The following is a 16,074-nucleotide window of genomic DNA, read 5'->3' as shown; positions in this document are numbered from 1 at the left end:
TAAAACCATTTTATGAAAAAAATAATGCAGTCATGATGACAAAGTTAAGATATCTCTACATGGATAGCTCCCCAATATACAGTCTGTATCTTTCACAGGTGAGTTATTTTGCCTGAGTGACCGTCAAAAGTATCCATCCATCCATCCTTCTTTAGAACGATCCCAAGTGATGCTTTCCAGGTGAAAATTTGTCATCACAATTAAAATGGAAACGCAAAAGTCTGTTTCAATATCTGTGTAAAAGAAGAAAACACAAGGATGTGAAAATATTAGAAATAATAATATAATTAGTTTTGAGAATTACACTCTATTTAATATCTGTATTATCTCAGAGATTAAGGCTAAATTGCAATTATATTTAAATGCTGTATTGTGGATGATGAAAAAAAAAATAACACGCCGAAAGTTTTCCTTTTCTTTTCGGTGCACTTACACGTTAATCTGTATTCACTTAGGTACGTGCAATGATCCAGATTCTAAAACATTTCGGCTGGACTTGGGCAGGTCTGCTCATCAGTGATGATGATTATGGACTTCAGCCAGATCCTTTCAGTCTTTCAGTCTCGGTCGTTGTGTCCTTGGGCAAGACACTTCGCCTGTTGCCTACTGGTGGTGGTCAGAGGGCCCGGTGGCGCCAGTGTCCGGCAGCCTCGCCTCTGTCAGTGCGCCCCAGGGTGGCTGTGGCTACAATGTAGCTTGCCATCAGCAATGTGTGAATGTGTGTGTGAATGGGTGGATGGCTGGATGTGTAAAGCGCTTTGGGGTCCTTAGGGACTAGTAAAGCGCTATACAAATAGAGGCCATTTACCATTTTATTTTCTCTTATTGGGAAAAATGAATTGTGATACTGGAGATTGGAGTTGCTCACCATCAAGATGGTGCTGGAAGAATTACAATTGGCTGAGTGGAGACTGGCTTGAGGACACGGATTGGACGGACCAAACTCCCGAGAGGATGAATGCATGACAAGCCTTGTGGGCCCTTTTCTTTCTTTGCTTCATCTTCTCCATTATCTACAGACTTGGATCATTAAACCAGATGCTTTGTCCAGACCGTTCTCCTCCATGGATAACAAACCCGAAGATGAAACCATCCTACCTCCATCTTGTATCACTGGCTCTCTAACACTGGAAATCATGTCTTTAGAGGATGCTTAGAGGAAGGAACCGGATCCAAGCGGTGGACACCCCAACCAGCTCCACGTGCCCTGCATCCTCTTGAAAAATATTCATTGGGTACTTACAGCAAGATTTTTGTGTCTTTCATACCAAATCTTTTCTTCACAATCTGTTCTGGTGACCCGCTTTAATGACAGAAATCTGAGAATATGTCCTTGCCTGTTCACAGAATAAACCTTCCAAAACCCTGCAAGAAGGTTTGTTGAGGCCTCTTCCCACTTCAAGCTAACCTTGGTCTCATGTAGCCTGAAACATGAGTTATACTTACCACCATTAACCGGTTTTCCAAAGCAGCCCATTTTGTTGCTCTCCTGAAGCTTTTGTCCATCATCAAAACAGCCCAGCTCCTCATTAAACATGTCTTCTGACTTCATGGCATTCCCAGTGATGTCGTGTCTAATATCGACCCTCAAGGTACATCTCCAGTATGGAAGGAGTTCTGTTCAGGGCATGAGCTCAGGTTAGTTTATCCTCTGGTTTCCATCCACAGAGAAACACAGCGTATAAAACAGGAGCTAGAATTCGTACTCTGCTGCATTGCCTGTAGAATACAATCCACCTGGAGGGGAATAAGGTGGAATATGGCCATAACACGATGACATCCTCAGCCACGGGTCTGTCACTGTTTGAGGCATCCTTTGGCTACCAAACTACTCTCTTCCCCTCTGCTTGAGGGTGAACTAATGGTGCCCTCAGCACAGTATCATTTCCACAGGTGTTGCTATCTATGGAAAGCAACCTAATCTGAACTCCTGAGAACCGGAGATCAAAATAAACGTGTAGTCGATCATAATCGAACTCCTGCACCAGCCTATCAACCAGGTCAAAAGGTTTGTTTTTCCACAGAGAACATTCCCCTCCACATGCAATCAAAGAAACCCAATTTCACCAAACATCTTGAAGTTGTTTCTGGCTCTCTGCCTCATCTCTCTCCTTATCTCTTTGTCTGCGTGTGTGTGTGTGTGTGTGTGTGTGTGTGTGTGTGTGTGCGAGTGTGTATTCCGTGTACTTTGAGTACTTTGAGTTTTGTGCATTGTCTGGACTTTTCATAGGTTCCTGCCTTTTGGTTTCTACATAACACTGGATGTCCACTCATCTGTCACTGATGACTTTGTTAGTGCCTCTTCTTAATTGGCTGGTCACAGGAGCACGTTAAGTTTGGGAAGACACTCTAGAAAAGTGTTGGAGAGCTATGTGTGTCTGGGAGCCTGGCATTGTCACTACTCTTAAGTTCTGATTGTCGCACATTTTGAACTGAGAACAAACTGCACTGAAGTTTGAAAGTTGAGACCTGTATTTGAGTCCTGCCCGAGTTGTTTTCATGAAATGATCAGCATGGTTTTGATCACCATCAGTTCAAGACAGACCAAATATACAAGAATATAGAGTAAAACTGCTAAATGAATCCAACTTGAAAGCTTAGTTTATTAAAATAATTTCAATTACATTTATCTTCCTTAATAGGTTAGTTTTAGAGTGGAGGGTAACAAAGTTAATGCCTATCTTTGAAAAGTCTGGTTGCTTTGTATGTAAACTGCATTGTAAAAGAACAACAGCAAAAAAGACTGAATAACTTTCTTTAATATTTAACATTTTTCAATTACTTCTTTATTTAATATTTGGTCTATACTGTGCAATATATACAACACACACACACACACACACGTACACACACACACACACACACACACACACACACACACACACACACACACATATTGACATAAACTGAAAATTTTATGACACAATCCCACGGCCCATAACAGCTTTCTTTGTGTTCATCTCTGGTCTCAACAGGATTATGTAACATTTGGGTCCAAACAGTGTGATCAAGAGTCCAAAACTTGAAGCAAGAATGGCAAACACCTCCACTGCATCTGCAAGATTTCCTGGCGAGCTGATATAAGCAGGAACAAAGGCCACCCACACAGCACAGAAGATCAGCATGCTGAATGTGATGAGCTTGGCCTCATTAAAACTATCAGGGAGATTCCTCACCAGGAATGCAATTAGACAACTGAGGAAAGCCAGCACACCAATATAGCCCAATAACACTGCAAAACCAACAGTTGACCCAACTGCACACTCATACACTATCTTATCATTGTGGTATTGGGTGTTTTTATGTGGAGTTGGAGAGGAAGAGACAAGCCACGTAGTGCAGATGGCTGCCTGAATAGATGTAAGAAATAGAACTGTTCCTCTCTGCTGCATAGCACCAAACCACTTCAGACTGGTTCCCCCTCCTGGCTTGGAGGCTTTGAACACAGCCAGAACAACCATGGTTTTTACCAGGATGCATGAGACACAAAGCACAAAGCTGATCCCAAATGCTGCGTGTCTGAGTTGGCATGTCCACATCCTGGGTCGTCCAATGAACAAAAGTGAACACAGAAAACACAACTTAAGTGACAACAATAGCTGGAAACTAAGTTCTGAATTGTTGGCACGTACTATAGGTGTTGTGCGATGGTAGATAAAGATCCCCAGAACAACAGCACATATAAATGTTCCCAGTAAAGAGGTTGCTGTCAAACAAATACCCAAAGGGTCGTGATAGGAGAGAAACTCTGTCTTCTTAGGAACACAGTAATCACGCTGTGGGTTTGACCAAAAATCCTCTGGACAACTGGTGCACTCCAAGGAGCCTGACAAAGAGGGGTTGATGGTTAAATGCATCCTATATTTCACAGAAATTAAATCAATTATGTCATACAGAATGATAAACACCCACTGCTCTTGTTAGTGATTTTTCCCTCAGAACAAGGGATGCAGTCAAAACAGCATTCGGGCTCTCTCTTCCTTCTCACCATGTGGGTACCAGGAGGACAACTCTCACTGCATACTGATCGAGGTGGCTATTGGACATAAAAAATAAATATTTATTGCCTGCTACAATTCTATATACTGTAAATGTCAAATAAAAACATATCTAACCTTTTTGGATTCAAAGTTCCAGAAGATTTTGCCTTCATCAAGTATGAGTTCTTCACCTTTGAAAGCTGACCTTTTGACCTCACCTACATTTTGAACTTTAGTGCTTCCATCAGGGAGCCACAACCAGTTAATAACATCATAAATTGGTACCACATCACCATTCTCATCAAATGACACTTGATCCCCAGATGGAGTGGTGAAGTTTACCTTTTCCATGTAATAAACAAGCTGTTTAAAAAGGACATAGAATAATTAAATTACTTTTTGCACCAAAAGTAATTATAAAGCAAATGATTTATTCAAAGGTGGTGTGTAAAATTATATCACACCTGCCAAGGCTCCAGTGACTGTAAAGTGGCACAGCTGTCCCCACTAAAAGGCCCTCTTCCTGGCTTGCACCGCAGCATATCATCAAGGGAATGTGCAAGAGCATAAACGGCTTTGTACACATTATACTCAGGCCTCAAGTTGGAAATGTCCAAGTACTCAGTGTCAACATTTCCTAGATCTTCCTGTCCAGTGCATATTGCACCCCCACCTTCCAGCCAGCCTGCTGGAGCTGGAGCAAATCTGCACTGAAATGTAAATTCCCAAAACTGATTCACCTGAAATATATTGAAAATTATTTGCTACACGTGATGAAAATATATATTTGTTGTGACTATCACTATCACTATGAGCTGTTCGCACTTAAGTAAAAAGCACCATCACTTCATGCGGATACCCTTTCGGAGCCAGCTGCGGTCGCAAGGCTGGAGCCGAACAAAAACACCCTGATAACGACTGCGTTTAGTCTGTTCCTTCCTATTCCATGTAAGGCCACCTGGGTTGGCTGGAAGACTGTTTACTTAGCCTAGCAGGGTGAAGGACACTTTCTCAGCTGAACTCTGGACACGCACACACATACATATACACTGATATGCACACACTCATCCCCCCCCCTTTCCAAACGCCTTCAATGCTTGTTGCCTCTTGGGAACACGGCGGTTCTGAGCCCGCGCTGGAATGGTAGCGCTGGGCAGGATGGCTGCTGTGGTTGCTTCGGATTACTCCTCACCCCCCACCCGACCCTGTGGCTTGTCACGTGTTCCATAATGTTGTGTCGTGGACATTTATGTGCTTTTTTGTGCAGAGGAGTTTTTTTGTTTCCTGTTCTCATACTGTCCTCCCAGGAGCCCAGTATGAGTAGAGGTCTCTCTTGTACTTTCCCATTGTAGTGTATATTTCAGTGTTTTTTTTTCTTTAAGGCTACTGATCTCTGAGCTTTATCCCCATGTGATGTCTGTGTTATGTGTGTAAGGTAAGGGGGGGGGGTCCTATTTCACTGCAGGGCAAACTGCACGTGACGAATAAAGCCTTGATTGATTGATTGATTTGATTGATTGAAAGGGTTCAACTCTCACCATGCTATTTCCGTAGCTACTGTTGTGATGTAGATCAGGACGTATTTGTAACAGGAATTCCCTGAGCCCTGGTATTTCTCCTCGACGAATGGTGATACCCAGTGTACCACCCAGGTATGGCATAAAGTGAGGTGTTTGGAGCACAGCAGATTCTGCCCAGGCTTCACTGGCTATCCATTGTAGGCCAGTCACATTTTGCCTTACTACCTGTGAATTAAATTAGACCAAATCTATGAAATGATACTATAAGTAGAACTTCTTTAGTGGCATTATTATGCCAATGAGGCAGCTATTCATCTTGTAAATAAAATTTATGTAATTATTTTCTGTACCAATTCAAATAATGATGTAATACGTGTTTTACATGATATGGTGATTCAGACTTTTGTAACTAGTAATAATTAAAGTGTTTTAAAGCCAAACCTCTTCCATCAGGCTTATCATACGACTAGGAATTTCAAAGACAATGACAACTCGAGCTGTGGATTTTTTCATCACATCAACAATCCTCCTGAGTTCATCTGTGTCTTTGTCCCAGGGTAAAACCTCAGTGTAGGCCAGGCAACCTTCACCAGACACACTCAGCTCAGACTGAAAGGATCTGGCTGCATGAAGCCCATAATCATCATCAATCACAAGCAGACCTGCCCAAGTCCAGCCGAAGTGCTTTAGAATCTGAATCATTGCACGTACCTAAGTGAATACAGATGAAAGGGTAAGGGCATTAAAAAGATTTAAAATAAAACTTTTCAGTGTATTATGTGTTTATCAGCCTTCACAGAACCGCATATATATATACGTATATAACTGCAATTTAGCTTTTTCTCTGAGATAATACAGAAATGGAGTGTAGTTGTTAAAACTAATCATATTATCATTTCAAACATTTTGATATCCTTTTGTGTTCTCCCCCTTTACACAAATATTGTCTTCTTCAAAAATACTTTTGTGTTTCCATTGTTATTTTGGTGACAAATGTTTACCTGGAAAGCATCACTTGGGATCGTTCTAAAGAAGGATGGATACTTTTGACGGTCACTCAGGCAGGAACATGTGGCAAAATAACTCACCTGTGAAAGATACAGACTGTATATTGGAGAGCTATCCACGTAGAAATATCGTAACTTTGTCATCATGACTGCATTATTTTTTTATTCATAAAATGGTTTTACATTTTCAATTATATCAAACTAATCCATGAAAACAGTCACATGGTCAAGCAGAAAACTTACCATAGGTACTCTGTACAAGCCTAAGACGTTGGAGATTGCAATAGAATTTGTAGAAGATGAATCACCCACAATCCCTACAACTGGAGGATTTCCAACACATGTATCATCTACTACAATTTGATCCTCTTGACCACTGGCTAATGACAGTGCTCCCCGGAATCCAATTCCAAGTTCAAGGCAGTTATCATAAAGAGTGTATCCCAGAGTCACATTAGGTAGCAGGTTTGTGTTTCTGTTGATCTCATCAATAGCAAACGCCATGGTTTGTGCGAGCTTAAATCCTAGGACATACACACTAAGACAAGAAAAAGTTATTATTGAATAAACAACAAGATTTTTAAAATGTAACATATGTTGCAAAATTACTAATATTATAAACAATTAAGAAAATTCAACAATAACAATTAAATGTATTGTTTAACATTAATAAAAGCAGCTGCATTTTTCAAGATACATGCATTTATTTCCGAATGGCATAGTTATTTTAGATACAAAATATTTTCTTTGAATTAAGTTTGATAGTTTTTCTTTTTCTTTTTCTTTTTCTTTTGTAGTTTTTTTCCGTCATTGTTACCCATGGCAAGTAGGCTGTTGTGGCTGTGAGGTAAAAGACAGATCAGAAACACTTGAAAAGTGGACTTGAAACAGTCCCCCCAGAACCACATCTCCAGTCTTGTGCATCTCATTTAGATGAAACTGTCCCTGTAGCTGACAGGAAAAAGAAAACTGAGGAGATGATACACTAGTAGTAACACAGGAATACAGTAAAACAAGCATGACTAAATTGTTATGCAAAGATGAGCACATGGCAGCTTTCTGCATTTTTTACACCAGTCATTAAGTTTTATTGTTTGCCATTCTCTTTTATTGACATTTTGTGTTGTTTAGTTTTGCACACCACCCATCAGAGAAGAAGGCGGAGCATACTTTTCATTTGAGATTGCTTCAAGCAACCTTACCAATCAAGGGACTTAAAAGAAGAATACCAAGAATTCATGCTTAATGTCTCAACAAGGCCATATTAAAAACTTCTATCCATATTTGAATTGAAACAGAAAACACAATAGTTGAGTGGGCAACAAAAATATATGAAAGCGAAGGAGGGTAAAGGGACCACTCTTGGTTTTGATAAGTTTATGTTCCTTCTAATCATAACCCATATCCACTGTCATTCTTTATGGGAGTGCCGAAGTCTAGAGTTCTAAGATGGGGACACAGTCCAGCTCCTCCCTAGGGCACCTCCTGCAACAGACGAGCCCACAAGAGGGCAGACCCATTTTTATCTCTTCAAGCTGCACCTGACCAGTCTCTGTTGATTAAGGTCCAGCCATTAGGCACACTCCCGTAAACCCCTTAGCATTATTTGGTATTGAGATAAAACATGTATTGCATTTTTAGGTCTATGTATGTGACTCACAAAAGGAGTTGACTTGGAAGTGAACAACTGGGACTTTTATTGCCTCAGTACAACTCATAAACACATACAATCACAATCAACCAAGTTTGTACACTAATAGTGCTTTTTTGGGTGAATAGATGTAAAAAAAAAGAAAGAAAAGTTTGTCTTGGACTTTGCTGAAGCTCTCTTAAATGAATAAAACAAATTAAAGTCTTCCCATCCTAAAGTTAGAAGTTTCCAATCTGAATTGTCCTTTAAAGTTTGTTGAAACCCATACTGTTAGGGACGTGTCAATGTCCAGACCCTATTGTCTACTACCTGGGTAGGACTAATAGTGCATAAGGCATATCTGAAATCCAAGTTATTGCTTGAATCAGTTCTTCTGAGAATTCCCATATTCTGATTGCATGGCTGGCTACACCATTTCACAATCATCCATTTTTTAAAATCTATTTTTATTATAGTTTACAACATTGCAACTTGTACTTGTCAATGTTCACAAGTAGGACAGTTACAGGAACCGCAATGCAGAAATGTAGATTAAAATAAGAACTGCAATTACGAAGCACAAAACAAAACTAGGAAGCAAAACAAAACCCAAGCAAGCAAACAAACAGACAACAACAAACAAAAACAAAACAAAACAAAAACAAAAGCTTTATGTAATATTAAATAACATGTGACAAACTTAGTGTTAGGAGGTGGTGGGTAGGTGTATTGTTGTTGTTTTGGGTTTTGTTTTCCTTTTTGGTTATAGGTAGGCGAGGCGGGGCTTGATGGCATTCCAACACACCTGCGACGCATCGGACGTCATCTGTGAGCGCTTTTAGGGAGCAGAGTCACGGACGTCTGGTGCCGGAGTATTGTCGCTGTCACAAGTGGTAACGAGTTAGCACAGGCTGCATCTGTTGATTTTACGCTATGGAGCTGTATGTTTTAAAGGATCCACGTTTCGCCTACTTTTCTTTGTCTTAGCCTGTTCCATCGCCTGCCCGCCTACCTAGGATTTTGTGTTGACTATTGTGGATCCGCGACGGAGTGCTACGTACCATCAGGCGGCGATCACCGCAGCGACTGTGGTTTGGGTGGTCAAGTAAGCTCTCCAACTCTCTCCGTCCACTTGTGTTTAACGTTCGGCTATCAACGGTATGTCATAAGCCCTGTTTTGTTCCCTGTTGTCAGGTAGCTCCGGTGCGTCTGCTGCCTACCTGCATGCTTCGACTCCGTCTCATCACCTCGGTGTTTATCTCCTGGCACATTTTTAGTTATCACTGTATATAGCCCCTTCCCTTGTAAATATTCCCCTTACTCGTGTATATAAAAACTTGCATCACAAACTATTCTGCGTCCGTGTGTGTTTCTGCCACGTAATCCATCTGTGTAATCCAGCACACCTAACACTTAGCCATAAATGAACAAAACGAGACAGACCTATGCTAAATTATTGAAACAGTAAAGCATGTATGGGTCGCCAACGCTCAATAAACAATTCTCTCTGAATCCGCAGAGCATATGTTATTTCCTCCATCTGGTAAATTTCTCTTACTTTATCAATCCACATATTATATGAAGGTGGGTCAGGATTCAGCCATTTAATAGTGATACACTTTAGTGCTGCTGTAAGCAAGATTCTTAAGAGATACTTTTTATTGTTTCCCGCAAAACAATTTGGCAATACTCCTAAAATGGCTAGCTGTTGGTCTTTTGTTAATGGTTGTTGGAAAACTGTATTGAGAACTTTAAATATGTCATTCCAAAGTGAACAGATTTTTGGGCATGACCAGAATATACCGTATTTTCACGACCATAAGGCGCACTTAAAAGTCTTAGATTTTCTTCAAAAAGTACGGCGCACCCTATAGCGCAGTGCGCCCTGTGTGTTGTAATGAGGACGTAGTAGAGAACACCATGAGAACGCTAAAGGGTGAAGTGTGGCCGAGTTGGAGGAAAGACTCGAGCGGTGGATCATCGAGCAAAGAACGAGCGGGAGAAGCGTTTCGACGGTCACCATTCGGCTAAAAGCAGTTTCACTTTCACTTTTTATGAAACGGTGCCATTTTTCCATCAGGACCGGAACTACGGTAGCGCAGCAACTTCCAGCGGATTATAAGGAAAAGCTGGCCATCTTCCGCTCCTACTGCAGCAAACACATCGGCGACAAAAACATCCAGCCCAGCCACATCACTAACATGGACGAGGTCCCGCTCACTTTTGACATCCCGGTGAGTCATACTGTGGAGAAGAAGGGGACCAGCACGGTAGCGATACGCACAACGGGGTATGAAAAGTCTTCTTTTACTGTTGTGCTTGGCTGCCATGCTAATGGACAGAAACTGCCACCTATGGTGATATTTAATCGAAAGACTTTGCCTAAAGAGAAGTTTCCAGCAGGAATCATCATTAAGGCAAATGAAAAGGGCTGGATGGATGAGGAAATGATGAAAGAGTGGCTGAGGGAGGTGTATGTAAGGAGACCAGGTGGTTTTTTCCACGCATCACCATCGCTCTTAATCTGTGACTCTATGCGTGCCCATCTCACAGCCGATGTGAAAAAACTAGTGAAACAAATGAACTGTGAGCTTGCTGTCATTCCGGGAGGCCTGACAAAGGAACTCCAACCCTGGACATCGGTGTGAACCGCCTGTTCAAAGTAAGGCTGCGAGCGGCCTGGGAGCGATGGATGACCGATGGAGACCACAGTTTCACCAAGAGTGGAAGGCAGCGCCGGGCGAGTTACGCCACAATTTGCCAATGGATTGTACATGCTTAGGCTAACATGTCTGCTGGCACTGTTGTTCGAGCTTTCGCAAAAGCCGGCATCATTTCCGAGGAGCCGCACGGCACGGAAAGTGACTCTGACGGTGAAGGAAGTGAACCTGGCATGTTTGATGGAGATTTAGCGCAGCTGTTCAATTCAGACACAGAGGATGAGGACTTCGATGGGTTTGATGATAAAAATGTGAGTACCAAACTTTGTTTTGCTCCTGCTTTATTTTTAAATATGCACACTTGTATGCTTGTGTGTTGTTGATGATGACGATTACCGGTAATAGAAATGTGAGTAAGGTACCAAACTAAGGTTTGCTCCCGCTTTATTTTTAAATACGCATACGGTACTTGTATGCGCCCTATAATCCAGTGCGCCTTATGTGTGTGTTAAATACAGTAATGGCACACATAACTGAGACTGCGCCTTTTTTTTTTTTTTTTTTTTTTTTGCCTGTCCCGTTTGGCTCTTTTTCCATCAGAATTATTGTCTAAAGGCAAAGAAAGATGCCCAACGGATTTACTTTACCAAATTGACCATCCCAGCCTTGCCGTAATGGTCCATTTGATTCACCATTTATTGTTTACTTTATTTTCACTTACTGAATACGGGACAGACTTGACTGGGGGAAAGAAAGAGGGTAAGAGAAACAGCTGAGAAGAGGGATGGGGGAGAAGGGCAAAAAACAAAAACCAACAGAATGAGCAGGAAAAAAAAAGAAATAAAAAATGCATATATCAATCACCTGGATCACCAGCTGAGAAAGATAAAAGAAAACAAGCAGAAGAGAACAAGAGTAATAGAATAAACAGCATCACAATGATATATGGGAATATGACAGTAAATACTAAATATTAAACATTATTGTGCAGCACATAAGATCAACAGAACACAGTGTGCTTTGAGGTAGGAGCCAAAAAGGGTGTAGTTTGTGGGTGTGATCACCCATGTGTACACCTGTGAGCATGGACGCGCTTGTTTTTTTTAAAAGGTTCCTTCATGTAATGATCTGCTAGAGGGTGTGGGGGGGGGGGGGCACAGCCCCGTCCTCCAGGGCATGAAGCAGGTATGGAGGAGATCTGGGGGGCTCTTCAACTGGTGGGGGAGATGGTCACATCTTCCAGGAGCTTTCCTCTCTTCAGGAACTCTCTCTGCAGGAGGGGGAGATACAGGAGAGGTGGAGGAAGATCTCAGCCTGGGCGTTTACTGTCTTATGTAGTCTGGAAGATGAGTGGATGGTGGGGTAGGTGCAGTTTTCTCTGTGGTGGGGTTGGGTGGACTGTCCCGGGCTCTGTGGGGCCGGGAGGCGCTGCTGCACTGGGCCCCGGTCTGGATGGGCCTGGGCCCCCTTTCCCTGGCGGGTCGCGGAGTGTGGGAGTGCCTACTGGGGTCAGCGGGGGAGCTGGCCCCAGGGAGGGGTTACCTGCCCCTCCCTTCCTTCCCTCCCCATCTCCAGCTGCCTCCCTCTTCCCGCTCCACCACAACCACCCACACATGCAGGGCCTTGGAGTAGGGGTATGTCACCAGGGTGCAGAGGAGGCTACCCCCCCCCCCCCCCCCTCTGTCCCCTTCTGGCTGCCTCTGCCTCAATTCTATCCCACAACTTAGACATTCACATTATTCACACTCTCATTACACATACATATAGGATCTTGGGGGTGGGCACAATCACGGAGTCCAAATTACCATCAGGCTGTACACCTCACCCCTGGTGTCGTTGCCCACCTCTCAATTTTAAATACACTTAGACATTGAGGGCTATCAGGAGGGACTATGTGCTTACCTGCTGCTCCTTGGCAGGTAGCTCCATGCCCTCCTGGGTTTTAATTGCACCTTAGAACATACATGCATCAACACTACAATGAGCGGGTGGAGGGAGGTTTGGAGTCTTCTCCCACCCCCATTCTCTGCGGCCTGCTGGAGCGGGAGGGCTAGATGGAGTTGGCCGTCCGACTGCGGTCTGGAGTGTGGGGCCTCCCTGCTGCTATGGAGTCGGGGTGGTCTGCCTCTCCCCACCGCAGGGAAAAGGGTAACACCACCTGGGTCTGGGTGCAGTTCCCCCCTCCAGGGGCAAGGGTACCTAGACCCGGTTTGTAGAGTACGCTTGGAGAGTGTGATCGTGTGTACAGCGTCTCTTTATGTCTGTCTCCACGTTGGTTGAGTGTGGAGTGAGTGCATATGAGAGCATGAGGGGGGGAATGGATGTTTGTGTCTGTGTGTGCCTGTATGTCTGTGTCTATATGTCAGGCTGGGTATCAGACGCCACCTCTCTGGGGACACCTCAGGCCCTCCAAGGTTTGGAGGCCTATCTCCACCTACCACCACTTCCCCTGCCGGTGGCGGACTCCCTCAGGTGTCGGTGCGTTGGTGGTTCTTTGTGTCTGGGGGTGGGCGTCCAGGTACACACCGGCTCACTCCTTGGCGGCCGCTTATCGGGGCCTGGAGCCTGGGGCTCGCTCGGGCCCCTTCGGGGGTGGGGTGCCCCCGGCCTCTCGGCCTGGGGCTCGGTCACTCAGGCACAGCTGGCGGCCGGCGGAGCTCATGGGCGCGTCACTGCAACTCCCCCTGGCTTCTGCTCCGCGGCTGCTGAGTGAGCCCTCATCTGGGACTCTCCTCAGCTCTTACTGGAACAGTGGCGCGGCTGCCCCTCTGTTGGTCTTCCATGGTCTCTTGTGTTCTGGGGGCCTCCGGATGTCTGGAGTTTTGATCTCCTCCATACCTGCTTCACACCCTGGAGGACGGGGCTGTGGCCCCCCCACACTCCCTAGCAGATCGTTACATGGAGAAACCTTTGGAATACAAGCGCGCTGATCCACACAGGTATGCACACGGGTGTTCACTGCTCGTAGACCCAAATTACACCTTTCTTGGCTGCTACTTCGAAGCACATCTGTCCTGCGTGCTGCACAACAACATTGAATATTTAGTATTTACTGCTGTTTACACTTAGCTAGATTAATGCGATGGTGTTGTGTTTAGTATGTTGCTTTGTTTTTTTTTTGTCTTTTTTTTTGCTTGTTTTCTATTCTTCTCTCAACATGTGATCCAGGAGATTTTTTTTTCTCCCCCCCTTTCTCACTGTCCCTCTCCCCTTCTGTTTTTCCTTTCTTTCCTCTTTCTTTCTCCCTTTCCTATCCCTCACTCATGTCTGTCCCGTCTATAACATCTGAAAATAAAATATAATAAATAATAAAAGCAAAGATCGACCAAATGGACCAATACGGCAATGCCACGATGATCCATTTGGCAAAGTAAATCCATTGGGTATCCTTGTTGGTCTTCAGACAACAATTCTGATGGCTAAAGAACCAAATGGGACAGGCGGAAAAAAAAAAAAATAGGTATTGAGGAGATCAAAACTCCAGACATCCAGAGGCCCCCAGAACACAAGAGACCAAGGAAGACCAACAGAGGGGCAGCCGTGCCACTGTCCCAGAAAGAGCTGAGGAGAGTCCCAGATGAGGGCTCACTCAGCAGCCGCGGAGCAGAAGCCAGGGGGAGTTGCAGTGACGCGCCCATGAGCTCCGCCGGCAGCCAGCCGTACCTGAGTGACCGAGCCCCAGGCCGAGAGGCCGGGGGCACCCCACCTCCGAAGTGGCCCGAGCGAGCCCCAGGCTCCAGGCCCCGATAAGCGGCCGCCAAGGAGTGAGCCGGTGTGTACCTGGACGCCCATCCCCGGACACAAAGAACCACCAACGCACCGATGTCTGAGGGAGTCCGCCACTGGCAGGGGAAGTGGTGGTAGGGGGAGATAGGCCTCCAAACCTTGGAGGGCCTAAGATGTCCCCAGAGAGGTGGCGCCTGACACCCAACCTTACATATAGACACAGAAATACAGGCACACACATATACAAACATCCATTCCCACCCTCATGCTCTCATATGCACTTACTCCACACTCAACCAACGTGGAGACAGACATAAAGAGACGCTGTACACACGATCACACTCCCCAAGCGTACTCTACAAACCGGGTCTAGGTACCCTTGCCCCTGGAGGGGGAACTGCACCCAGACCCAGGTGGTGTTACCCTTTTCCCTGCGGTGGGGGGAGGCAGACCGCCCCGACTCCACAGCAGCAGGGAGGCCCCACACTCCAGACCGCAGTCGGACGGCCAACTCCTCCTCCTAGCCCCCCCGCTCCAGCAGGCCGCAGAGAATGGGGGTGAGAGAAGACTCCAAACCTCCCTCCACCCGCTCATTGTAGTGTTGATGCATGCGTGTTCTAAGGTGCAATTAAAACCCAGGAGGGCATGGAGCTACCTGCCAGAGAGCAGCAGGTAAGCGCATGGTCCCTCCTGCTAGCCCTCAATGTCTACGTGTATTTAACCTTGAGAGACTGCGCCTTTTAGTACAGTGCGTCTTATGGTCGTGAAAATACGGTATGTGAGTGGGTTCCTAAATAAGTACCACAATTTTGCCAGCAGGTGTCAGGATTTGTAGGCTTCATTTTGGCAATTATCTCTGGGGTTCTAAAATATCTCATGACCACCTTCCATTTAAATTCTCTCCACAGCCCAGAATTAGTCACAAGATGGGCTTCACCGAATACCTCTTCCCAGGTGTCGTCTGAGATTTGAGTGCCAGTCTCAGCTTCCCACCTTGCCTTAATATTCAAAGTTGCATTTGTATTGAAACTCATAAATGCGTTATAAAAATTACTGATTAATTTTGGGGAGGAATTACTTTGAAATATTTTTAGAAATAGTTCCTCAATGGATGAGGGTTCCAAAACTTGCCTCCATTGTTTATGTTTTGTTAAAAAGCTTCTTAGCTGCAGAAATCTAAAAAAGTCAGAAGAAGGAAGCCGAAACTGACCTCTCAACTGTTTAAAGGAGCTCAGGTGCCCATTCCTCACAACAACATTTTCTGTTCTTAACAAGAGATCATTAGCTTCTTTTCCTAGTCAATGACTCATACCACATCACGAGAGAGCTACAGAATCTGTGAGATGTCGTCTTTCAGCCCAGAGGGCGTGTCTGCTTACGTGCTGTCAGGTGAGACGAGCTAAAGAGCTTTATCTGCTCTCATTTGCTGTTTTAGCTGTTTGGTGGTTGTTGAAATAGTTGTGAGCTTTAACCTGAGATTCTGGGGTTTCTGGGAAAATACATTTATATTTAAAATTCAGTTCAGGATATAATTAATCAATATTGCAAAAA

The 16,074-nt window shown here is 44.4% G+C and overlaps 1 protein-coding gene and 1 long non-coding RNA gene across 2 annotated transcripts; one reads left to right on the top strand and one right to left on the bottom strand.

Annotated features, from left to right (window-relative positions):
• Positions 1 to 2,915: 2,915 nt before the first annotated feature.
• Positions 2,916 to 7,470, bottom strand: LOC146694241 (extracellular calcium-sensing receptor-like). The gene is made up of 9 exons (XM_085478729.1): positions 7,325 to 7,470; positions 6,751 to 7,045; positions 6,502 to 6,588; positions 5,942 to 6,211; positions 5,519 to 5,725; positions 4,445 to 4,720; positions 4,116 to 4,343; positions 3,913 to 4,036; positions 2,916 to 3,826 (listed from the first exon to the last, which is right to left on the bottom strand). Exons 1-9 carry the CDS (start codon positions 7,429 to 7,431, stop codon positions 2,916 to 2,918), a joined length of 2,505 nt encoding a protein of 834 aa, XP_085334855.1. The 5' UTR covers positions 7,432 to 7,470.
• A 1,480-nt stretch (positions 7,471 to 8,950) lies between these two features.
• On the top strand, positions 8,951 to 9,486 carry LOC146694240 (uncharacterized). The gene is made up of 3 exons (XR_014923877.1): positions 8,951 to 9,030; positions 9,125 to 9,242; positions 9,332 to 9,486. It is a non-coding gene; the product is annotated as an uncharacterized LOC146694240 (long non-coding RNA).
• The last annotated feature ends 6,588 nt before the right edge of the window (positions 9,487 to 16,074 follow it).

Source organism: Copadichromis virginalis, linkage group LG14 (assembly GCF_057382275.1).
Source record: "Copadichromis virginalis isolate Kocher_CV1m ecotype Utaka linkage group LG14, C_Virginalis_male_GT1.1, whole genome shotgun sequence".
Taxonomy (NCBI): Eukaryota; Metazoa; Chordata; class Actinopteri; order Cichliformes; family Cichlidae; genus Copadichromis; species Copadichromis virginalis.
The sequence above is the reverse complement of the archived record's forward strand: the minus strand, read 5'-3'. Positions and strand labels throughout refer to the sequence as shown.

What these genes read in the sequence shown, in the direction of transcription:
- LOC146694241 (XM_085478729.1), bottom strand. Translation starts at nt 7,431, where the DNA reads ATGCACAAGACTGGAGATGTGGTTCTGGGGGGACTGTTTCAAGTCCAC. An exon ending in GGAACTTTGAATCCAAAAAG is followed by an intron (nt 4,037 to 4,115) that starts GTTAGATATGTT and finishes TATGTCCAATAG; the next exon opens with CCACCTCGATCAGTATGCAG. An exon ending in AAAAATCACTAACAAGAGCA is followed by an intron (nt 3,827 to 3,912) that starts GTGGGTGTTTAT and finishes CCTCTTTGTCAG; the next exon opens with GCTCCTTGGAGTGCACCAGT.